The sequence below is a fragment of the Rattus norvegicus genome, chromosome 7 (assembly GCF_036323735.1).
Source record: "Rattus norvegicus strain BN/NHsdMcwi chromosome 7, GRCr8, whole genome shotgun sequence".
Lineage (NCBI taxonomy): Eukaryota > Metazoa > Chordata > Mammalia > Rodentia > Muridae > Rattus > Rattus norvegicus.
Genome location: NC_086025.1, coordinates 135,244,530 through 135,268,906, shown reverse-complemented (window position 1 = coordinate 135,268,906; position 24,377 = coordinate 135,244,530). Strand labels below are relative to the sequence as shown.

At 54.3% G+C, this 24,377-nt stretch overlaps 1 protein-coding gene and 1 long non-coding RNA gene across 7 annotated transcripts; one reads left to right on the top strand and one right to left on the bottom strand.

Moving 5' to 3' along the window:
• Window positions 1-17: 17 nt before the first annotated feature.
• On the top strand, window positions 18-22,480 carry Rarg (retinoic acid receptor, gamma). 6 transcript variants are annotated; one of them, NM_001135249.1, is made up of 10 exons: window positions 18-294; window positions 1,044-1,113; window positions 4,353-4,678; window positions 15,990-16,138; window positions 16,730-16,871; window positions 17,487-17,647; window positions 17,735-17,911; window positions 18,177-18,381; window positions 18,800-18,958; window positions 21,199-22,480. In NM_001135249.1, exons 3-10 carry the CDS (start codon window positions 4,495-4,497, stop codon window positions 21,396-21,398), a joined length of 1,377 nt encoding a protein of 458 aa, NP_001128721.1. In that variant the 5' UTR covers window positions 18-294; window positions 1,044-1,113; window positions 4,353-4,494; the 3' UTR covers window positions 21,399-22,480. The 6 variants fall into 6 exon arrangements, with proteins under 6 accessions (NP_001128721.1, XP_038935815.1, XP_008764007.1 ...); XM_008765785.4 differs by having other exon boundaries at window positions 71-294; window positions 1,047-1,113; XM_039079887.2 differs by lacking the exon at window positions 1,044-1,113 and having other exon boundaries at window positions 63-294.
• LOC134479582 (uncharacterized) lies at window positions 20,039-24,020 on the bottom strand. Its single transcript, XR_010053116.1, has 2 exons — window positions 23,309-24,020; window positions 20,039-21,192 (listed from the first exon to the last, which is right to left on the bottom strand). It is a non-coding gene; the product is annotated as an uncharacterized LOC134479582 (long non-coding RNA).
• Window positions 24,021-24,377: the final 357 nt, after the last annotated feature.

The following is a 24,377-nucleotide window of genomic DNA, read 5'->3' as shown; positions in this document are numbered from 1 at the left end:
CAGGCAGGGAGGGAGGTGGGGGGGTAGGGAGGGAGAAAAAGAAAGAAAATATTTTCCGTGTCCCCGCCTGCGGAGTCAGTGTGCGGTTTGGGAGAAAATGTGTCGGATATTTTGGGGCGGTCACGTGGGCGGGCGGGCTCCGAGAGGCCCCGGGATTGTCCCAGCCTAGAGCCGTGCCCCCCTGAAGCCCCCCATTACCGCGAGTCACTAACACCGCGGCGCTCCATCCCGGAGACCGCCCGACGCCGGGACCTCGGGGCTCTGCGGCCTTCCTTCCCCCGCCCTCCCCTCCAGGTGAGTCAGGCGGGGAAGCCGGCTCGCCCGCTCGCCCGCCCTCCGGCCGCGGACGCCGGGGTCCTCTGCTGAAATGAGCCAGGGGCGGAGGCGTCGGGACCCTTGGGGTCCTTTCCCTCCGGGGGTGGCCAAGCTGTTAGCCGGGCTTGCGAGGAGGCTTCCTGCCCCAAGTTGAGCTCAGTCGTGACCTGGGAAGGGAAAGGGAAGATTTTTAGACAGACTGAGGATGGGCCGGGTTGTCTGCCCTTGATTTTGGTGAGTATTGAAGGAGAGCATTTAGGAAAGTCTTGGGCATGAGAACCTATCTTCCTATACTTGGAATGTCAGAGAAGACGGGTTTTCCTCCTCTGGGAAAGGATGGCATTCTTCCACCGAGGGGTACTGAAGGGTGGATCTGATGGTCTAAGTACCCTCTCTCCAGTGGAATGGCTCTGCAGTGGAAGGGCTCTGCAGAGGGACCAGGAAAGGTCTAGCAAGTGGTCCTGGTTGTGTCTAGGTGGATAAAGTGGCCTGTGGAGTTTGGACTGCAGACTCTGGATTCTCTGTGACCTATCCTAACTGCACAAGTGAACCAATGAAGGGGAGCTCTTTTAGAATATTCTCTAGGGGACGCCCCAATGAAACAAAGGTGGAGTTTAATGCCAGGACACCAGGACAGGTTCAGAAGAGCCCCAGTCCTGGAGAGCCACTGACAGTGCTTCTCTCATTTGTTTTTTTTTTTTTTTTTTTTTTTTTTTTTTATTTTCCAGCAGTTTCTACCAGGTCCCTCACCTCAGCCTGGCCCAGTATGTAGAAGGAAATCTCTGTAGAGGCCAGAGGGTAAGAATATGCTTAGTGGATGGTCATTCGGATGGGGCGGCAGGGATGTCTGACTCTGGGAGGGGACTCAAGGACAAAATGCTCAAATAATTCCCTCTCGTAGGGCTTAAACCTTGGGCAGTTGGGATCCTACTCCTCAAATTTGAGGCTCCTGCCCTTACGGTCATTCTTCAGGTACTGAGTTGGGGAGTTGAGGACCACAGCCATTGTCAGGGAGGAGAGGACTTGGAGGGGGGTCAAGAGGAGTGTGTGTGTCCAAGGCGCTCGGAACTTGGGTATCCCAACACACACACACACACACACACACACACACACACACACACACACACACACACACACACAGTGGCTTAGAGCTGGTAGGCAGCACAGGACACGCCCCCCCCAGCCCCGGCACACCCCCACCTCTGGCTCAGAAAGCCACCTAACTGGCACCTCCAGTTCCCCCCTCGGCCCCACCCTGCCCGTGCCCTCTGATGCCCACACACATTCCACTGGCATTGCCTGCCTGCCTCCTGGGTACTGCCCCTCCCTGAGGCCAGTGGGGTAGAGGGAGGGCACCTGAGGATTCAAGGTGGAGAATCAAGGGTCTAGACTCCCCCAGCAAGGGCACAGAGGCAGGGAAGCCAGGTCCACTGCTGCCTCCTTGTTGCCGCCTGGAGAGAGCAGGCTGGGGGCTCAGGCTGGAGCAAAGGATGCCTGGGTTCTCCGCCCATTCTGGAGATGGGGTCATGGAAAAAGGTGGTCGTGTTTATACAGAGGGGAGGGGGGCGGCGGGTGGAGAGCAACTGACAAGAGCAGCTTTGTCTCGGGCTCTGGAGCGGGCAGGGCAGCAGGGAGACGCCCCCCTCCATCCGGCAGCCCCCTTCATCCATGCCCTCCCCTCAACTCCACCTCATCTCTGAGAGAAGCTTTGTAAGAACTCTTTCCCCAAGTCAGTTGCCTGCCTTCCAGACCGCACCGTCTGAGGTGGCATCTTGGGAAGAGGGAAGCAGTCTCCTTCTGCAGGTCCCGCAAAGACCCAAGACAGCTAAGGCCCTCATTTAGGATTTCCTTTGACTCCACACTATCTTGCTCTCTTCTACCTGGAACTGAAGGGCGCCCCCTTCCCAGAGAGACCAGACCTAGAAGAGAGGAATCTTCTTCATCTCCAAGCCTCCCATCCCAGGTAGTTGAGAAGGAAGGCCAGGGAGACTTGTCCTTTGCTTACAATGTCCTTGGTGAGAACCAGGAGGAGCCTGAACATCCCCCCTCTCACCCCTCCTGTTGAAGTCCTGCCCTACCCTAGAGGTCTGTTTCCCATCTGTAGGTAAGAGGCCAAGACAAGGATGGCCGGAATAGACAGCCTATTCCCAGTCTAAGCAGAATCAGGGAAAGATTGGGGTGGGGGTATCTACCAGCTAGTAACTCGTGGCATTGGAGGGGTTAATCCACCTGGAATGTAGCCCAGCCTGTTGAGCTATGGCCCAGGGGCCTAGGGGGCCCTGGACTCCTGGATCTACCTGGGTTCAACTTGGGATGAGGATCTCATGGACTAAGAGAAGGATCCTGGAGGCTCTGAGTTAATCCCCGTAGGACTCTGGAGACAGTGGGGTAAAGAGTTGGAGGGTCCTGGTCCTATCAGTGGTACCTAATGAGGATTTGAGTCTCCTTTACAGATTTATTCCAAGGAGTCTGGAGGTTGAGAGAGATGAGAGGAAGAAAGAGGGAAAAGGGCAGAGGTACAGAGACGGGATGCTGACCCTAAAAAGCTTCTCATGGGAACGGATGTAGAGGATGTGTGTAAGGGGCCCACCTGTGCGCTCACCGTGGTCTCTGGCCACCTCCCTTTGGTCTCTTATGGAGCCCATTAACCTTCACAGTGGTAGATGGCTCTGGAGATCCTGATCCAAGACCTTTCCTTTGGTCCTTTGCACAGGACCTGGATTTCCTTTTCCTCCATCGGGGGTCGGGGGAAAGCTACATTTGAGAGAAGGAAGAAGATAGGGAGGGCTTTTTAGAAGTCCAGAGAGAGGAGGAGAAGGAGGAGCAGCAATGTAGACCGAGGGTGAGGAGGGCATTTTTCTGGTGCTACAGTTCTCTCACAGTGAGGTTCTACCTGCACCGAGGGCGTAGGCAGTGCAGGCTGACCGTGGGATGATTGGTGACAGAGGAAGAGTTGGGAGGGGAAGCAAGGAGTACTGGGGAAGACGGAGAAAGCAAATGATAATTAAAAGACACGCAGGAAGTACAAAGTACGGGAGTTTGGCATAGCATTTAGCATACGCTCTACTCTGTCTCAAACAGCCTGTGCACGATGAATTAGTGAACCCGCCAAACAACCGCACCAGCTGGTGGGGTCCTGTTATTCTTAGATGGCAGACGAAGAAACAGAGGCACGGAGAGATTAAATAATTCCTTCCAAGTCCCCAAGCCAGCAAGTGGGGGTATCGGTTCAGGGAGTCTGCATGTGACCGGTACACTGTACTCTCCAAAGCCGTATCAGAATCAGAAGTTATGGGGTTGGGGATTTAGCTCAGTGGTAGAGCACTTGCCTAGCATACGCAAGGCCCTGGGTTCGGTCCTCAGCTCCGGAAAAAAAAAAAAAAATCAGAAGTTACAGCAGAGATTGCTGCCACCACGGTAGTAAGGGGTTTTAATTAATTTATTTTTTAATGTGTTTAATTAATTATTATATATATTTTTTAAAGTTTTTGAGGCAAGGTCTTACTGTGTAGGCCTGGCTGCCCTCAAACTCAGGGAGATCTGCCTGTCTCTGCCACATGGGTGCTGGGAATCAAAGGTATTCGGGGCTAAAGGTGTACACGCTCAGTTTGAAATTTGTTTCTTCCCGGCTCTAGGCATCGAACCCAGAATGTTGCTCTTGCTACACCCTGAGCAAGCCACCCACCACTGAGCTCACCAGTCTGAGTGTTTAAGTGTTGGGAGTCACAATCTCTACTTTGCAGGACAGGTGTCAGAGCAGACGTCTAGTCCAGGCGTGACACTTCCATCCAGGAACCCCACCAAGAGGTCTCGAATCTTATTCACCTTAGAACCTCAGTTTCCCCTTCCCTGAAGCTAAACCTAGGAACTTTCTCAGAATCTGCACGACTTTCTGCCCTGCCCACTCTATGGAATCGCAAGTGCCCAAGCCAGGGTGGTAGGATTAACAGAAGGATGCTCACTGCCGTGGGCTGCATGGCAATCCGCACGGTGACTGTCAGTCATCTCACGTGTCCCTTTCCTTTATCTCTCTCTAGGACCCTTGGAGACCCATTGGACAGGCCAGGCAGGGTGGGCACGGAGCCTCCCAGGCCAGGGCAGTGGGCATGGGCGGGGGCTGCAGCTGAAGATCACCCCCGCCCACGGCAGAGTACAAGGGATTCCCACGCTGCAGCTACCATGGCCACCAATAAGGAGCGACTCTTTGCGCCCAACGCCCTGGGGCCTGGATCTGGTTACCCAGGAGCAGGCTTCCCGTTCGCCTTCCCAGGTGCACTCAGAGGGTCACCGCCATTTGAGATGCTGAGCCCCAGCTTCCGGGGCCTTGGCCAGCCTGACCTCCCCAAGGAGATGGCTTCTCTCTGTGAGTCTCAGGGGTCTTGGGGAAATTAGGTCAGATGGGTTAGGGGGTGATATAGGAAATGGACATCATTGTCGGGAAGGTGGTCAGGGATGGAACCTTGGTGGGATAGGATGGTGGTGAGTATGAGAGAGGGGTAGTGGGAGTGGGGTTAGATGTATTTGAGGGTAGTATCTATGGATAGCAATTCTATTCAAATATGATCTCAAAGTGGAGGGCCTAAAACTGCCTCCTGGGCCACCCAGCACAGAAAGGAACACAGTCCTGTGGACACCTGAGTGTGATTGTGTGTCTAGTGTCTTCCTTCAAGGCTACATGTGGCTGGGGGTGGAGGTGGTGGGGCACCAGGGGACTAGAGAATCCGAGAAGTCAGTCTGTCAGCTGGCTCTGTGAGGAAGAAGGGCAATAGGGTTCTCAGGCTGCAAATGGAAAGGGAACTTAGCGCCCAATGCGTATAGACATGTGGGGCTGGGAAAACGCCTGAAGTTTCCGAGGACAGAAATGGCCTGGTGGCAAAGAGGTGGCTCTTGGTTCACAACATATCTAGACCGGAGCAAGGGTTACTCAGGAGCATCCTCTCCCTTAGCCACGTTTCTGGACTCCTCCCTCCCTCCAGGTCTGGAATAGTCCCCACACACTGCAGATCCCTACTTGTCCTGGGGCCTGCCCTCTTTAGGTTAAGTGTTTCAATGCTGCCAGCAAGTAAGGCCTCAGGTTCCGTTCTCCCTCTGGAACCCCTCTTTGCCCACTTGGCGATTGTCCCTCCGGACCAGGACATGACAAGCAGGGGTGCGGTAGGGGGTCTCGGACTCCAGTTTCTGGCACAGGGCTCTTTGTATACAGTGACAGCAGGAAAAGGGGTGAAGCGAAAGTTTTGCTTGGGGGTGTGGGTGGGGGGTCGTAGAAACAAAAAGAGGAAGACCCATTCCTTAGCATGGTGGTTCACACTTTTAATTCCAGCCCTCACAAGGCAGAGGCAGAGATCTCTGAGTTTGAGACCAGCCTGGTCTACACAGGGAAATCTGTTTCAAAGGGGAACAGCAGCAGCAGCAGCAGTAAAGGAGTAAAGGTGTAGCCGAGAGGCTGAGCAAAGGAGAAAGAGGGCCTTTAAGGCGAGGGGGAGAGACCCGGAGGGCTTCGTATGTAGACAGGGTTAGCAGCTTCACTGGAAAGAGTATGTTTATCCGGAGCGTGTGTGTGTGTGTGCGTGTGTGTGTGTGCATGTGTGTGTGAATGTGTGTATGTGTGTGTATGTGTGTATGTGTGTATGTGTATGTGTGTATGTGTGTGTATGTGTGTGTATGTGTGTGTATGTGTGTGTATGTGTGTATGTGTGTGTATGTGTGTGTATGTATGTGTGTGTATGTGTGTGTATGTGTGTATGTGTGTGTATATGTGTGTGTATGTGTGTATGTGTGTGTATGTGTGTATGTCTGTGTATGTGTGTGTATGTGTATGTGTGTGTATGTGTGTGTATGTGTGTGTATGTGTGTGTATGTGTGTATATGTGTGTATATGTGTGTATATGTGTGTATGTGTGTGTATGTGTGTGTATGTGTGTGTGTATGTGTGTATGTGTGTATGTGTGTGTATGTATGTGTGTATGTGTGTGTGTATGTGTGTATGTGTGTGTGTATGTGTGTGTATGTGTGTGTGTGTGTGTCTCCCAGACCATGTGTAGTTGGTGAGTACATAGCGTCTCTGAGTTCTGCTCCACAGAACTCCAGTGTATGCAACAAAACTGTGAAGAATCGGGGGGGGGGTGATTATCATGGATTTGTAGGGGCTGCCTGTGGTGTGGCGTGCAAGGTGAGTGTTTGGAAACTTCAGCTGGACCCCATCCTCCTGAGTGTCATCCTGTGTCCCGCCCCAGCACCAGGCAGTGGGAATAACCCTCAACTCCCATGAGCCTCGCAGGGAATCAAACAACTTAATCATACAATCAGAGGACTGGGTTTCCTCAGGTTCTGTGGGAGGTAACTAAAGGAGCCGAAGTCAGAAAGGAAGAAGGGAAAGGCTGGTGGTAGAAACAATGCTGAGAGACACGGCCAGTACCCCGTCAAAGTCTCCTTGGTTCCTGTATTCTAGATACATGGAGGTGGAGGTCAGGGTTCAAAGTGCGGTCAAGGTATCTCAAAAGCAGCAGGCTGAGCCCCATCCTCAGAGGTCGCCCTGAAGGATGGAGACAGGTAGAAGAGCTCCAAAGGGAGAGCCAGCACCAGGGAGAAGGCAGCTGAGGAGGGTGTGTCGGGCTAGCATTGGAGGGACAGGCCCAGGCAGGGAGGTAGCAGGTGGGGTAGGGAGGAGGGGAAGGCCTGGGTCCAGGCAGTGTGCTTGGGGTGGGGCATCCAGCAGTGGGGAAGAAGGGATCCTGGAGCTTAGGGAGCCTCTCTTGGCAGGAGAGTAACTGACCACAGGATGAGAGAGTGGCACCTCTCCTGTGCTTTGATCCCCTGTCCCTTTCTGGATGGAGCCATCTAATCATAAATGGGAGGAGTGGATCAGGGCCATAAATCTGAGGACATAGTCACCTACACTGTGAGCCTCTGTCTCTTGTTACATCCTCTTCTTCAGGGTACCACCCCCTTTCTCAGGATAAGAAGGGGTGGTTTAAGGAGGGGCCTGACGCTTCTCCTTGGGGGGTTTTTGGATTAATATTGAAGAGTCAGCCCCTGGCACCTTGGGGATATCCTTGGTGCGAAGTCTTGCTCCACCTCTTGGGTCTCTCCTGGGGCCTCAGTGGGTGAGGCAGGCAGCTTAGAACCCTGTTGTGGAGGAGGGGAGAGGAAAGTGGAGCATGTGCTGCTGAGCCAGGCAAGCATAGACCTGTGTGCGTGAAAAAAGGAGGGAGCGTGTGCGCACGCGCACCCTGTCTATGCATCATGTGTGCATACACGCGTGTGAACGAAAGCCCAAGTGTCTCTCACGAACACTGATGTGTGGCATATCTGCTGTTCCAGGCTTCAGGGATAGAGCGTTGTCATCAGAGAGAGGATACTGTGGTCTTGAAGACCTGGCCCAATTTGTCGTCCAAGTACTGTGGCAGTACTAACTGTCATGGCTCTGAGGCCAGTGTCTGTGGGGTAGGGAGCCCAAGCTCCACTAAGTCACTTGGGGACACTGAAAGCAGGCTGGCACAGGGAGAAAACGATTTAAACTGGAGATGCCCAGACCTAAGCCAGAGAGGCAGCAGCTATACAGGTGCAGACCCAGAAACCGGCCAGGCACTAGGAAAAGAAGTGAGGAAAGAAAACTGTGGCAGTTGAGGGTGGCAAGCAGGCTGCAGCGAAGTCTCCTCCAGGAAAAACCCCCAGTGGCTGCCTCTTTCCCCTCCCCTCCCAGTCTCTCCTCCTCCTCCGGCTCCAACTCCAGCTCCGGGCCGACACAAACGGGGCTTTGATTGCAACAGGAAACCTCTCTGGCGGGGGGAGCCAAGCTTGCCGCCGCTGCTGGGGCCCGGGCGGCACCCCCCCTCTCCTGGCCCCCTACCCTGTCCCAGCCCCCATCCTGCCAAGAGTGCCTCACATCCTTGCTTTGGGCCCCACCCTCCCTTTCACACCTCCCTCTGCCACCCCCTCCTTGTATTCGGGAGACACCTCCCAGAGCTCCTCAGGTGGGACCTATCCCTTTAGCACTTACCCTTTTGGGCGGGGCCTACTTTGGTTCGAAATACCCCCTTCAGTTTTTAAGAGTGAGATTTTTGGAAGAAAAGCGGAGTTATTAAGCAGGAAGAACTCCAAACCAGTGATCTTCAAACCTCACGTAGAGGTGGCAAAATGGGGAGAGAGGAGATTTAGCTGTCCCACTCCCCCAACCCAGTCCAGGCCAAACTCACATTTTTGCCAGGGACTGGTAGAGCTCTGAGGGGTGACCAGACTGGAAGCTTGAGAGCTATTGGGCCTTCTCTGTGGGGGAGGGGCACATTCTTTGCCCCTGGGACCATAGCTTTTCCAGGATCTAGCTGGGAGGGGGGTGCACCCTGGTGGTGGGGATCATAGGGAAGGGGGTGAGTCAGGCACCAGCCCCCCTTTCATACCCCCACCAAGGCTGGTGGGGAACATCTGGTTCCCATGAAATGCTAGAAGGCTAATGGGTCTAATTGCTGCAATAAGGGTGGGGGGGTGCTTTGGGGAAAATAGAGGCACTAGATCCCCCCCCAATTTGCTTTCTATCCAAGGTTGTACTGTGTCTTGGACAAGGGCTGGTGCTGATGGCATAGATTGGTCTGATACCTTAATGCCTAGTCCTAAGGCACCTTTTCCCAGCAACGCTCTCAAAGCACACACAGATGGGGTGATGAGGACTGGGGTGCATCTGGTGAAAGAAAGGGGGGACTTTTGAGAACTCATGGCTTCCTGGAGCCCTCCCCCCACTCTTGTGCCCTCCTCCCAACCCCCTCTCTGTGGCCTGGCCACTTCTGGTTCTAATTACCAACCAGGCAGGCCCGACTTAATTGGGACCTTTCAGATTTCGGAGGGGGAAGGGGAACTTACAACCCTGAAGTTGACTCGTCAAGACTCCTTTTTTCCTTGTTTTTTGGGGGGTACTCTTCACTTTCTACGTTTTTTCCCTACTAGTTCTATTCCAATTCAGGCACTTAGTCCTGGACTTTCTGTTTTGTTTTGTTTTGTTTTGTTTTGGATGGGGGGTACGGTTGGATTCAGAAATTGAGTCTTAGGGTTGGACATTATGGTAAAGTTCACATTAGGTTGGAAAGATCTTGTCTTCCTCTTCGTGCCTGCTGCAAGCTCACAGTTTGCCCGTCCACCCCAGCCCACCGTCGCCATCCGCATTTTAGGCCCTCCTCTCCAGCCCTGCCCCCTGAGTCCCTGGCAGCCTCCCGTTCCCCTCCCCCGTTCCCGCCTTCTTTTGCCTACTCTGGCACCCCTTCCTGCTTTTTATTCTTCCAACAGGCGCCCCACTCTCACAGCACCCCAGTGCGACCCCGACTCGGTACAGCAGATTCTTAGAAAAGTGCGCCCCGCCCTGGCTCAGCCACAGCCGCCGGGCGGGGGAAGGGGTCGGGCCGGGCGCCGCTCCCGCTCCCGGGCGCTCCCCGTGTGAGCCGCGCTGACAGAGCCGGCTGGGCCGGCCCGCCGGGCGGTCGGGCGGCCGGCGGGCGGGGCGCGGGGGAGGGGGCGGTTTCCGGGAGTCGCCGCCACTGGCGTTGTCCCCGGGCCAGGGTCCCCGATTCGACGCGGCCAGGCAAGGGCAAACTTCTGACGTGGCCAAACCCCTCCCTTGAGTGTCCAGGGGGGGGGGGCACTGGAGGTGCCACTGAGGGAGGGGCAGCTATTTCCTTCGGTGGGGTTTAAGTGACCCTGAGCAGTGAATGACCAGCAGGGCAGTTACTGCGAAGGGGCGGGGGAGCCCTTAGCACAGTGGAAACTCGGGGTGGGGGCAGTTGTCATTGGGAGGGATCAGTTTCGTCTGAGTCGCAGTTTGGTTCTGTAGGGACAGTTTAGGGGGTAGTTTGTGCTCTAAAAGCTGAAGTCAGGTTCTGGGAGAGGGCAATGAGGGAGTTGGAGGGGCACTTTGGGAGTGTCAGTCGCGGGATAGAGCTTTGGGGACTTTGAGGGAGGCGGCCCAGCCCTCGGCAGAGGAAGGATAGCCGGAGCTAGGAGGGGTAGACTCCGCTGCGCTGGAGGGGGCGGGAGGGGGGGGACTCCGCTGCGGAGCTGGCGACGGCCTGGGCGGGGTGGGGCGGGGCCGGGTCAGGAGGAGGTGAGCGCGCCCGGCCACCCGCCCCGAGGGGGGTTCCCGGAGAGTTCACCGCGGGAGCGCGCTCTGGCCCTTGGACCGGGGGTGGGAAGATCGGGAAGGAAGGAGGCGGCAGCGCGCACTGAGCCGCAGGAATGTAGTATTCAGCTCTGAAGCGCGCGCGCGCGAAGGAAGAAGGAGGAGCCCGGCCTGGGAATGAGGGGGGTGGAGGTAACGCAGGTCTTACGGGTCTGGAGAGCTGCGTAGCTCAGGGCATCTCAAGGTTCCCTTCTACGCAGCCATTCTTAACACCCTTGCTTGTGTTGACTTGTATGCCGAAGAAAGGTTGAAAGGAGAGGGGAAGACGCAGTGAAAGGAAATGCGCATATTTGATTCCTTCACTCCTTCCCCGAATCCCCACCTGGGCACGCGCCTAAGTGCAAATGTGTTCAGACCTCCAGGGCTGTCGAGAGAGCATGATTACAAGCATTTTCCCCCGAGCCAGGTGTGTTTGCACAAAATCTTGCACCTATGAATGTATGTGCGTGCAGACATGCGTGTGCACTATTGCACGCTTGGAAATTTGTGGTGCCTGCCAAGATAAATGCTTGCACAGATGTATGTCTAAGCAAGCGCGTGCGCCGCACAGCTAGCAGACGTATGAGTGTGTGTATGTGCTCTGCTCATCTTGGTGCCCGGCCCCTTTCGCTCTCCAGGCCCCACCCCCATCCCTCTAGGCTCTGCTTTTACAAAAGGTCTCCACAGAGCTAGCTGCCTAGGCACCCTAAGTGAGGCAGACGGAGGCAGAAGCTAGCTTCGCCTTCGCGCCCCGCCCAGTCCCTTTCCCTTGCTGGGGATCCCCCTCTTCCCCGCCCACCCCTTACCCCCCATGGATCTCAGCGCCCTATGCTAGCCCTCCCCCTCCCCCCTCCAGGAGCGGGGCACTGCGGGGGGAGGAGGGGGAATGGGCTGCGGGTCCTTGGTGTTCTAGCACCCAGTTTCTCTCCAAGCCGGGTCGCGATGTACGACTGCATGGAATCGTTTGTCCCGGGTCCGCGACGGCTGTATGGGGCGGCCGGGCCCGGGGCCGGCTTGCTACGCAGAGCCACTGGCAGCTCCTGTTTCGCCGGACTTGAGTCTTTTGCCTGGGCACAGCCTGCCAGTCTACAATGTAGGTATTCGAGCTCGGAGATCGGGTATTGGGTGCATGAGAGGTTGGTGCTTACTATTTCCGTGTGTAAAGTTTGGGACCGGGGCGTAAGAGAGAGGATATTCTGGTCCTTTCTATGTGAGGTACTGGCCCTTTAAAGATGAGGGCCTCCAGAGTCCGTCTCCTTTGCGTGTGTGCTGCAGTGTTTGGAGAGTATGTGGTTTTTATGGTGGATGTTTAGCTAGGGCTTTGGTTGATGCCACTCCAGTGTCCCCGTGTGAGAGACTGATTTGTGTTGCGAGTGTGTCCGCCAGCCCTTAGTCTCGGAAGGATATGGCACCCAGCACTGTGGGTAGCGTTTGTGAAGTCCATGCCGAAAGTTGAGGGCGTTAAAAAAAAAATCGCAGAGCGTGTGAATCTCTGGCTTGTGTAGACCTAGGAGATGTGGGTGTGGAGTAGGGGGGTCTCTTCACCCACTGTCACCCTTCGCCTAGGTTGGCAGATGTTCGTGGCCCAATGTGGGGATGTTGTGGCGTGAGGCCGGGAGGGCGTGTGCCTTGCGTGGCTGCGGGGGCGTTTTTGGAAAGTGCTGTGTCCTAGAGTGCATCCTGTGTGTTCTGCTTTTGGGGTGCAAGGGGTGTGCACAGAAGGGTCAGAAAGCTGGACTGTGTGTTGGTCCTCATTAAAACAACAACAATCTGAAAGTATGTATTCGGTTGTCTTGACAGATGACTTTTTCTGCTGCGGTTCCAACGCCACTTAATCAGGAAGCGAAAAGTTTAAAGCCAAGTGTATGGAGTGGGTGGTGGTCTGGAAGTGACAGCTGGTAGGGGGATAACAATCGTAAGGCCCCCAAATATCCATCTTCCCCCTCTCTGTAATGGGAGATGCCAGGCATGGGGCCCTGGAACCCCTTTCCAGAGCGGCAATAAAAAAGCTGGGGATGGAGAGGCAGTAAAAATAAAGTCCAGATGAGAAGCGGCTTTGAAGCCTGGGCCACAGTGCCTGGCGGGGGTAGGCTGTTGGAAGGGGCTGAGAGAGGAGCCTGGGACACCCCCCAAATGTACTGGGGGTTGGCACTGCGCTCGCAGTCTGGGTACGGATGACTGCAGACCTAGGCTCTGGGGCACCCTGGGAAGGGGCGGGCAGCGGGCGGGGTGGCTGGCGCTGGGGGAGTGCGCACGCCGGGTCACTGAGCCCCCGCCAACGCCCCCGCCAACGCGCCTTGCTCCTTGGCACTCCGCAGCGCTGTTTACAAGTTCAATTTTTTTCTTTCTTTCTTTTTCTTCTTCTTCTTCTTCTTTTTTTTTTTTTTTTGTTCCAGGGCAGAGCTCTCAGATTTAACTGGGATAGTGGAAAGGGAGGTATCAAACAGGAGACAGCACTTTGGGGTTGGGTGGGATAAGAATTGATGTACTATTTAGAGGCTGAAGAAAAGATGTACACACTGGTACATTGCACCAAGTTTCTTTGACTTCTTAACCATGCCATGCCCCAGCATAATGGGGAACTCTTGGGCACATTGGTATCTGAGCCAGAAATATGGTGGGGGAGCCTTGGCTGTAGGGATCCTGGGCAGGGGCTGACTCTCTCTCTCTCTCTCTCTCTCTCTCTCTCTCTCTATATATATATATATATATATATATATATATATATATATATATATATATATACTCTTATTTAGGCCTCTGGAGAGATTTCTGGGCTTGGTAGCTCAATATTTTTGCATTTCTGTTTGACCCAGGAAGTTTGGCTACACAGAACCAACTCTATACCCCCCTGCCACACTCCTAGAGGGAAAAGGTGGTTTAGAGTAGAGCTGGACCGTCTGTTAGTGGCATTTGGATGGAGACTCTGGTGTCCTGGCGTTGTGCTGACCGAAGAAACTTCTTGTCTGGTGGTAGAGCTTGGCTTCTGCTTTGTGACTTGCCATCTGCCAACAGGGAGTACGTGTGGCTTGATGTCTGTGAGTTCCTCTGTTCAAGGGTCCTGCCCAGGCTAAGGCACCCACTGTAAGCCAGCCTGTCTGTGTGAGGTTGGCCTGCAAAAGTGTGTGTATGTGTGTGTCTTCAGGGAGATTGTGAGTCCAGGCTGCTCAAGCTCTGGGCCTTGCAGCTGGGAGCGTTTACAGCCGGGTTATAAAGAGTTTGTTTGAAGCTCCGCTCAGCCTGGCCAGGAATTTCCTCAATTTCAGCAATTTGGGCTTTAAAAGGAGAAAACCCCGAGCCCACCCCCTCCTCCTCAGCAGGGGCCCCTGCTTTGCCTAGGAGCAGCATCCCAGTGCAGAGGTCCCTGCTCAGGGTTGAAGAGGGGATCCCCGGGTGTCCCAGAAGACCCAGTTAGCTTTGCAGCACCCTCCACCCACAGTGACCTCAGAGGCACAGCACTTTCGGATACAGGGGGCGGTGATGTGCCAGAGGGGTGTCGAGAGAGGGTGACGGTGACACTGAGATGGGAAAGACTGCCCAAGGGCAGGATCTCTGGGGCCTCTGTCTTATAATTGGCTGGTGCTGCCTGCCCCATGCCAGCCTGACCGCACCCAGGCCTTGCGCAAGAGAGGAAATGAGGAAATGAGGCAGCGCTCTGTGGGTAGGGAGGGCGTCGGTGCAGGAGAGAGTACCACCCCACGCACGGGCCTGTGGGTCAGGCACATGTCCTGGGGACCCCCGATGGGTTGAATGGGGAGGGGTGCTGAAAAGCCTTCCAGTCTTTCTCAAACCTCCCAACACCTACCATTCAGGCAACCCCACCCCCAGTCTTGAATAAACTCCCAGCACCCTTCCACCCCCTTTCTTTTGAGGGGGAATCTAACTCCAGTAGGATTCTTATGCTAATTGAGTGTGTGGGGGTGGGGTGGATGGAGAGGGCTTCCCTCTTTGTAAGGTGGTGAAGCTGATCTGGAACCCCCAACTTGTGGACTCTTCTGTCCTCTCACTACCTTGGGTCTTAATGGACTTGTGACCAGGTGGGTTACAGGGCGTGGGGGGAAGGACGCACACAGGAGGTGCTTTCAAAGGATGCTGGAGGTCTTCAGGATTTTGTCCGACCACTTCCAAACTCAGGCAGCAGGTCCCGCAGGCTGGATGATTTTCAAATGTCCTGAGCCTCCGAGGGTGAACCCAGCCTGTGGCCGGCTTGTTCTCAGCAGCCTCCTGTATCAAGTGTGGCTTCCCCTTACTCTGGGCCTTGGCTAGCACTCCATATAAACTGCAATTACTGTTTTCTGAAGCAGTTCGGCAGAGAAGACTGGCTCAGAAAGGGTCTGGGGCAGCTCCCTTCCCCCTCAGCTCTGTTTACCCAGTGTCACCTGACTCTCTGCTACACCCCAAACTGCTCCTGGACCTGAGGACCTGAGTGAATCCCTGTCTTCCTCTACAGCTTCTTTTACTAAGGGCCATGTAACTATGGTCAGAGTGCCTAAGAAGAGAGCCTTGGCTCCCCTGTCGCTGGAAGCAGGACGTTGAGCCGGTCACTCAGCTGCTAATGAACCCCTTCTGACCTGCGAGTCTTTCAGGAGTGACTTGAATTAAGACTCTCTGCTACACCCCAAACTGCTCCTGGACCTGAGGACCTGAGTGAATCCCTGTCTTCCTCTACAGCTTCTTTTACTAAGGGCCATGTAACTATGGTCAGAGTGCCTAAGAAGAGAGCCTTGGCTCCCCTGTCGCTGGAAGCAGGACGTTGAGCCGGTCACTCAGCTGCTAATGAACCCCTTCTGACCTGCGAGTCTTTCAGGAGTGACTTGAATTAAGTCATTCAGCCAGGTGCCAGCTGTAGGTAGCCTGAAACTGCCCCATTTGCCTCTACATCTGTTGCCCTCCCCCCAGTTGCTTCCAGAGGCTGAGGATGGTGGAACTCTGGGGTTACCAGAGTCAGGAGTGAGCCCTAACTAACCCTTCAGCTCGATGCCCCTCCCCCCCCCTTTTTTTTTTTTGAGCTGGGGACCGAACCCAGGGCTTTGCGCTTCCTAGGTAAGCGCTCTACCACTGAGCTAAATCCCCAGCCCCGCCCCTCCCCTTTTAAAAATGTGTATGGCGTTCGGTCTGTATGTATTTTTTGTGTGCCATTTTTGTGCCTGGTGCCCATGGAGGCCAGAAGAGAGAACTGGTCCCTCCAGAACTGGAGTTAGAAATGGTTGTAAACCACCATGTAGATGCTAGGAATTGAGCCCTGGTCCTTTGGAAGAGCAGCTAGTGCTCTTACCTGCTGAGTCCCAACCAATCTTCAACTTTACGGAACAGAGCAGAGACGTTGACTCCTAGGTTGGGCCTTGGCCTGGAATTTGAAGAATTGAACATTAATGTAGAAGAGTTGCCCTGATGGGTGGGGGTGGGGGCGGTGGTGGAGCCAGAATTCCCAACAAGCTACAGAGAGTGGTGGTCTGGGCTTTCCAGGGAGTACAAGAAAGAGAGGCTGTGGGATGAGGGTGCTTCTGCTGATCTTCTCACAATGCTTTCCCTTCAGCCGTGGAGACTCAGAGCACCAGCTCCGAGGAGATGGTGCCCAGCTCTCCCTCACCCCCACCACCTCCTCGGGTCTATAAGCCGTGCTTTGTATGCAACGACAAGTCTTCCGGCTACCACTATGGGGTCAGCTCCTGCGAAGGCTGCAAGGTGCGTATCTGGTGGGGCCGGTGAGTTTAGGACTCAGGGTTGCCTGGGCTTATGATCAGACATGGGAATGCAAGGTTGGGGATGTAGCCTAGTTGGGGAAGTGCCCGTTTGGCATACTCAAAAACTCCCAACAGACCCTCCTGTGCCAACGGCCTAGAGGCGGAGGCAGGCAGATCCCTGCGAGTTCGAGGCCAGCCTGATCTACAGGACACACAAAGAAACCCCGTCTTGGAGAACCGAAAATCAATGAATAAATGACTAGATAAATAAAAAAATTATTTTAAAGACGGGGGACCCAGGTGCTGTGTTCACACGAGTTTGTTTTTGCCTGTGAGGGACGAGGGACTGCTCTGGACATAGATGATTAACTACTGGGTGAGGTGCTAAGGATCTAGCTCAGTGGTAGAATGCTTGTATAGTGTGCAGAAGGTTTGATCACACGTGCATGTGCGCATGCACACACACACACTCATGCGCCCCAAACAAACAAAACACTAGACTGGTCAGGTCTAGCTAGCGCCACTTGTTTTGTTTGAGAAATACAGGTATGCCCAGGACCCTGTTTAGTGACACTCCTGCTCCCAAATCCAGGGCTTCTTCAGACGCAGCATCCAGAAAAACATGGTGTATACGTGTCACCGTGACAAAAACTGTATCATCAACAAGGTAACCAGGAATCGGTGCCAGTACTGCCGGCTGCAAAAGTGTTTCGAAGTGGGCATGTCCAAGGAAGGTGCGTTCTCCCCCATCCTGGCCTACCGTGTGGTTGTCCCTATTGCCTTCCAGCTTCCCTGACCCTAGCCTGCCCTGTAACTGCTTTCCTCATCGAGACCAGTCCCTATTAGATCAGTTCCCTTCACCCTGTAGGCTGCAGCCTTTTTACCATTCTCTGCTCTCTTTGAAACCTGGTGGACCGAGGGTTTCTCTTCTGTTTGGTGGGGCAGGAGGGCTGGGCTCATCCCTTCCCTCTCCTGTTCTTTCACGGGACAGATCCTGAGATGGCTCTGAGCCGGCCCCTCCTTTCCACACCCCCCCCCACCATTGTACTGCCAAGGCTATAAGTGGATATCCTGCCTGCATATCCTGCCCCCCTCCAACCCCCAGCTCCTGCAGGGCAACCGGAAGGGCAGGATGGAGCCGAATTGGCCTGGGGAGGGAGCCTGGCTGTAGGCTCTGGGTGGGGCTGGGGCAAACCAGCCTGGAAATAGGAGCCTATGTATCAGAGAGGGAAACTAAGGCACTAACATGTGTTCTTAGTGAGAACTGAGCCCAATAAGCTAGTCTGAAAGAGGAGGTCCAGCGGGAAAGTCTGAGGGCCCTGATCCTTCTCTTTGCCTCCAACCCCAAGCTGTAAGGAATGACCGGAACAAGAAGAAAAAGGAGGTAAAGGAAGAAGGCCCACCAGACAACTACGAACTGAGTCCACAGTTAGAGGAGCTCATCACCAAGGTCAGCAAAGCCCACCAGGAGACTTTCCCCTCACTCTGCCAGCTGGGCAAGTACACCACGGTGAGGAGTGGGCAGAGTCTGGGGGTGGGGCCGTGGGGAGAGTGCCCAGGGGGAGCCTTCATGTCTCATCTCACTTCTCCCCTGCAGAACTCCAGCGCAGATCACCGGGTGCAACTGGACCTGGGGCTGTGGGACAAGTTCAGTGAGCTGGCCACCAAATGCATCATCAAGATTGTGGAGTTTGCGAAGCGGCTGCCTGGTTTTACAGGACTCAGCATTGCTGACCAGATCACGCTGCTCAAGGCCGCCTGCCTGGACATCCTAGTGAGTTAGGCAGACGAGTTCTGGACCACTTTGACCCTCTTCTACCACCACCACCGCCGCCTCGTCCTTCCCCCTTCTCCTCTACCTAAGCTCTTTTTGTCTTAGCCACTGCCTCCTGGTTTGCCTAGCCTCTGCTTCCCAGTCTCAGAGTTCCACCTCTCTGCCTTACTCCTCAGGTTCTGGCTTTACTTACTGGGAACCGAACCTACTTAGGAGTCCTTCCTCGGGGGCAGCACTAACCGTTGTCCATACCCCCTACCTCCAGATGCTACGGATCTGTACAAGGTATACCCCAGAGCAAGACACCATGACATTCTCGGATGGGCTGACCCTGAACCGAACCCAGATGCACAATGCTGGCTTTGGGCCCCTTACAGACCTCGTCTTCGCCTTTGCGGGGCAGCTCCTGCCCTTGGAGATGGATGACACGGAGACTGGGCTGCTTAGTGCTATCTGCCTCATCTGTGGAGGTGCGGGGGCGCCCCCTGGCGTCTGGATGGGTTCCCTCTCCCACCGGACTCCATCCGCAGTTTGGCCAAGTGGCAGAGCTTGAGGGTCACTTCCCTTGGAACTGTTCCCATCGACCAACCGTATCCTACAGACTTCTCAGCTTATGTGTAGCCTTTCTGGCTAACCAGGCGAAGGGAAAAAGAAGGAGGCGGAGTGCTGAGGACTCTGAAGCCCTGGGTGCAGTGCTGGGATAGGAATTTGGTAGGAGTGATATCCTAGAACAAGGTCCTTACGACAGGGGAAATAACCCGGAGGGTTCAGTGACAGGAGTAAGGGTTGATGAGACCGGCTGGCTTTGAGGCCCTCAGAGTAAGGTCTGCTAGGCATCAGCCGCCTGTCCCTGTGTCCTTCCCCGTCTCATCCGTTGTCTTTGTATAGACCGAATGGACCTGGAAGAACCCGAGAAGGTGGACAAGCTGCAGGAGCCCCTGTTGGAAGCCCTAAGGCTTTATGCCCGGCGACGGAGACCCAGCCAACCATACATGTTTCCAAGGATGCTCATGAAAATCACAGACCTCCGGGGCATCAGCACCAAGGGTTAGTTCTGAGTCAACCCCCTCTCACTCCCCAGAGCTGCAGGTCTCTTGAGTCACATAGGTGGACAGGCACAGGCAGGAAGAGAAAGGAACTGAGAATCCAGTGACCTCCATGGTGACCTGGCTTGACGTCTACATCCTAATGGGCAAGATTTTTGGGGGGAATTTGGGACAAATTCTTTTCGGTTTTGGTTTGGTCACTGCTGTGTGTGTGTGTGCGTGTGTTGTGTGTTGCTAGGGTAGAAACCCATGCCCTGCATATACTAGGGAAATGATCTAAGTGATCTTCCTTTACTTTTTCTTTTTTTAAGATTTATTTATCTATTATATGTAAGTACACTGTCGCTGTCTTCAGACACACCAGAAGAGGGCATCGGATCCCATTACAGATGGTTATGAGCCACCATGTGGTCACTGGGAATTGAACTCGGGACCTTTGGAAGAGCAGTCAGTGCCCTTAACCACTGAGCCATCTCTCCAGCCCCCTCCTTTACTTTTTTATGCGTTATATTTTCTGTTTGGAAACTAGATGGGTAAACTTAATCCCACCTCAGAGCTTACCGTAAGGACTAAGTGACTGCACTACATAGCATACTTAGAGAGGAGAACTAAGAGCCATGCGTGGTGGGTGGTTCATGCATGTCATTTCAGTACGAGGGATGCTGAGGCAGGAGGCTTACTTTGAGTTCATAAATACAAGGCTAGCCTGGACACTTCTACTATCACAGTGTTTGTAACATCGTGAGTATTTGATAAACAGTTCCATAAACGTTATTAAAAACTGGCCTTGCAAAAAAAAAAAAAAAAAAAAAAAAAGCCAGCCTTGCAACAGCTGGAAATCCTGGGCATTAGAGTCTGGCTGCCCTGCTGGGAAACGGAGCTAGAAGTCGCATATGGTGTGTCTTCAAAAAAATATATTACAACTTGGAGGTGATGGTGCACACCTTTAATCCCAGACCCCAGGAGGCAGAGGCAGGCAGGCCTCTGTGAGTTCGAGGTTAGCCTAGTCTACAGAGTGAGTTCCAGGACAACCAGAGCTGCACAGAGAAACCCTGGCCTGAGAAACAAACAAACAAACAAAAACCAAAGAAATATTTTGTTTATTTATTGGTTGATTGATTGATTGTATAGGGGCTGTTCTTGGTCACTGCATAATGCAGAGATCAGGGGCAGTCACTCACGGGAGTAATTTCTGTTCCACATTATGGGGGCGGGAGGGAGGGGGGAGCGCCATAGCTTGTGTGTGGAGGTCAGAAGGCCAACTTGGTAGAGTTGGTTCTCCCCGTTCAGCTGGATGTAGGTTCTCCCATCAGTCAGGTTGTCAGACTACATAAGCACATTATACACTGAGCTGTCTGCCATCTCACAGACCCACAGTGCAGTTTTGAAAAGATGTCGAGCATGGTGGCTCACGCCCAGCACCCAGGGGGCAGAGGCAGGCAGATCTCTGTGAATCCAAGACCAGCCTGGTTTACACAATGAGTCCCAGGACAACTAGGACTACACAGAGAAATCCTATCTCAAAAGAACAAGCAAACAAACAATAAAATAAAATAAAGGAAGGAAGGAAGAAGAGACAACCGGAGGTCTGGAGAGATGGTTCAGGTTTTAAGAGCACTGGCATTTCTTCTGGAGGTCCTGAGTTCAAGTCCCAGCACCCTATGGTAGCTCGCAGCTAATTACAGCTGTAGTCCCATGGGATCCGGTACCCTCTGCTGGTGTGCACAAGTACTGCAGACAAGTCACTCATAGACACCCTGAGAATTAGGCATGGTGATACATACCTGTGATTGTAGCACACTGGAGGCAGAGGCAGGAGGATTGCTACTGGTTCAAAGTTCAAGGCTGGCCAGAGCAACATAGTAAGACTCCATCAAATCAGAGAGAGAGAGAGGGAGAGAGAGAGAGAGAGATTGATTGACTGATTGAGATTGAACTGAAGCTGCATGCTTTGCCCTGCACCTCTGACCCCGGAGGATGGCTGCATGCAGGTTTGAGGTCACATGACAGAGGTCGGCGATATCCAGGGTTCCTGTCTCTAAAGACAGCGGAAGCTTGAAAGAAGGAGTCAGGCAGCAGGCTAGGTGAAGTTCAAGGCAGGGTGGGAGCACCCAGGGAGCACCACAGGAAGTGAGAGGGTGAAGTCTCACCAGGAGTGGCAGGTCTGAACTGCGAGCACCTGTGAGGCAGAGGGCGGGACTCCACCCATGCACTTCTGATCCTCCTTGCTTCTCTCTGTAGGAGCAGAAAGAGCTATAACCCTCAAGATGGAGATTCCAGGCCCGATGCCCCCCCTGATCCGAGAGATGCTGGAGAACCCTGAGATGTTTGAGGACGACTCCTCGAAGCCTGGCCCCCACCCCAAGGCTTCCAGTGAGGATGAAGCTCCAGGGAGCCAGGGAAAACGGGGCCAAAGTCCCCAACCTGACCAGGGCCCCTGACCTACCCAACTGTGGGGTTGGGCCCCAGGCAGCAGACTGACCATTTCCCAGATACCGCCAGTGACTGGGGGAGGACCTGCCCCGCCCACTCCCCACCCTTTCAAGAGCTCGTTGTTTTGCCAAAGTTTCTAGGGGTGCCTGTGTTCATCCCTGTCCTGTTCTAACTGGCTCCCTCTACAGTCCCAAGGGACTGCCGCGCACCTACCCGAAGAGCCGAGCCGGAGAAGGGGCTAGCCTGGGTCTAGACTCTAAAATCTCAGCACTGCCTTTCAGATTCAGGCCACAGGTTCCCCACGCAAGAGGAAGCCCCGCCTTCCCATAGCCCTTTCCTCTGCCAGGTGCTTGGGCCTCTGGGAGCAAACAGGAACACTAGAGACCAAAAGGGGGGCCCTGGGGAGGGCTGAGCCCACCCTTGCGCCCCACCCTGAGCGCCTGACGCCGCGTGATGAAACTGCCTCGCTCAGTGCCCTCTGTGCCCCATCCTAATCCTCCTGCCAGGTGTAGGGGCAGGCTGGGGCCTGCATTTCTGGGGTGGGGCCTGAGGGAGAAGGGAGAAATGTGAGCCCATTCTGTACCTCTGCTGAAGTACGGCACTCATCCTGGGCCCTCCATTTTATAAGCCTCTCCCTTACTCCTGTCGCGTGCCTTGGCCTCCCGCCCTCATAAACGCCATCAGGCAGGGCCCTCCTACACTACAGAGGGGCCAGGGGTCCCTCTCCTAGTGCCTTCTACCCTTGACCCCCCCAGAGCAGCTTGGCCCCGGGGAGGGGAGATGCTGCTTAGCTGATCCCACCCTGACCCAGAGGAAGGCCTCTATTTATTTATTAGCTTTTGTTTACACCCTGGAATGACCCCTTCCTCCAGGGGTCTTGGGAGGGGGAGCCCAGGGCCTCTGTGACCCCCCTCCTTTCTTTCCCCAAGCCCCCAGTTTATATTTAGCTGCCAAATAAGATTCTTGCAGGCTCCCCCTTTTCTCTGGGGGGTTAGGGTGCTGTCCCCTCCCCTCTGTTTACATCTCCTACCCCGCTGTTCGCATATTGCTGAGTTTTCTATTTTTGCAAAATAAAGTGATGGAAACTCAACAGGGCGTGGATCCCTCTAAAGTCACCCAAGTCAGGGGAGTGACCTGCAGGCCTGGAGGAGAAGCTGGGCCTGGTGGTGGAGCTGCTAATGGACTTTATAGTTTTCTTAGGGGAGCAGAATACCAAGTATGATTGGGGGAGGGGGCGGTGCCAAGGGAGGGCTGCAAGGTGTGGGAGCCACTCTGAATGGCCTCTCCCCCACCCCCATAGCCAGCAGTGAGTTCTTGCATTAGGTGGGATCCTGTGGATTCATGCTACGCCTGGGTATGTGTTTGCCTGGGATCCTGTGGGTTCATGCTACTATGCCTAGGCATGTGTTTACCCAGGATCCTGTGGGTTCATGCTACACCTAGTTCACCTAGTTATGTATTTGCCGGCTCTGGGCAGTGATCTGAGCTGCCATTTTTTTTTTTTTTCAAATAGTTCCCGGGCCTGAAAGACCTGCCACACACTTAAGCTACAGTGTTTTTAGAGTTCGTTTGTTTGAGAAAGGGTCTCACTGTAACTCAGCCTGGCCTCCAACTCGAAATCCTCCTCCCTCAACCTCCTGAGTGCTAGATCACAGGCCTGAGACACCACTCTTGGCTCTCGGCGACCACACTACCACCTTATGACCCACTCATTGGTGACTTCTCTTTCACCCTGTGACCTCCGTCCCTTCCACAGCCCTCAGGTCACTTCGCCTCCTAATGTTCTTTACCTTCTCCCTCCTGCAGGCCTTCACTCTGCCCCATCCCTTTGGAAGACCGTTGCCCTCCACCACTGCCCCTTGCTCTCTGTGACTCCCCCTACAGCCCCCACTGAGCCCTGGGATAGCGCTTTCCTTACCTTGCTCCTGGCTTCTCTCCACCGGTGACCTGAGCTATGGGAAGGAGGTGGGTGTGGGACAGGGGAGGCAAGAAGAGGAGGGGGGAAAGCAGAAGAAGAAAGTGAAAGAAGATTTAGAGGAAACCACAGGGCCAGGGGAAAAGAGGGCATTGTCATGGTTACCATCGGTTGAGGGGGAAGGGCAGAGGTCTGGCTGTTCCTTAACCTGGAGCCAGCTAGGGCTCACCCAGAGGACTCCCCTCCTATTTCTTCCAGCAGCTCCCCTTTCTGGAGCATCTATTTGCAATAGGAATAGTTTTGCTCTGGACGACAGCAGGGGAGCCAACAGGGCTTGTCTGTGCTCACCAGGAATGCGCTTCCTGTAGGGAACCTCTACTAGCACTGAAGAGCAGCACTGCTCTCAATGGTCAGCTGAGGACCAGGAGAAAATCCCATTTTTATTTACAGAACTCGTTCTCCCCTTAGTTATTCAACCTCACCCCCAGCTGCTGTTGCTGCGCTGTTTCCCGGACTCCACCTCTGTCCTGGCCCCTGGACCCCCAGTGGTACCTCCAGACTTGGCCATCTGCCTCTCTCTGAGTTGCCTACTGAGACCCTTAAAACCTCCACCTTCTCTTCCCTTAGACCCCCTCCCTCATTCCTACAGATACTGCCTCTCCCTTCCCAGTGATGGAGACCGAACCCAAGGGCTCTTGAAAGCTGAGCAAGCATCTTCCCCCCACCCCACCCCCACCCTCATCGTACCAGGTGGTCTCTTAAACAGGCAGTGCAGATGAATTAGCAGGCACGGGAAGTTCCCCCCTTCCTAACGTCGTGACCCCCTTAATCCAGTTCCTCACGCTGCAGTGATTCTCCCCCCCCAAACAAAATCATCTTCATTGCTTCTTCATAACTGCAATGTCTGCTACTGTTATGAATCATCGTAACGCCAATATCTGGTATCTCGGATGGTCTTGGGCAACCCCTGTGAAAGGGTTGTTCAACTCCTATGGGTCGTGACTCACAGGCTTGTGAAACCCTGGTACAGCTAAGGAGTTTTACTACGTCCTGTTCATCCTGTTGACGAGGG

Bases quoted from the DNA above. Each gene is read 5' to 3' on its own strand.
- Rarg (NM_001135250.1), top strand. From the start codon at position 11,282: ATGCTAGCCCTCCCCCTCCCCCCTCCAGGAGCGGGGCACTGCGGGGGG. The intron at 16,139-16,729 runs GTGCGTATCTGG...TCCCAAATCCAG, and splicing joins GCTCCTGCGAAGGCTGCAAG to GGCTTCTTCAGACGCAGCAT. The intron at 18,382-18,799 runs GTGCGGGGGCGC...GTCTTTGTATAG, and splicing joins TATCTGCCTCATCTGTGGAG to ACCGAATGGACCTGGAAGAA.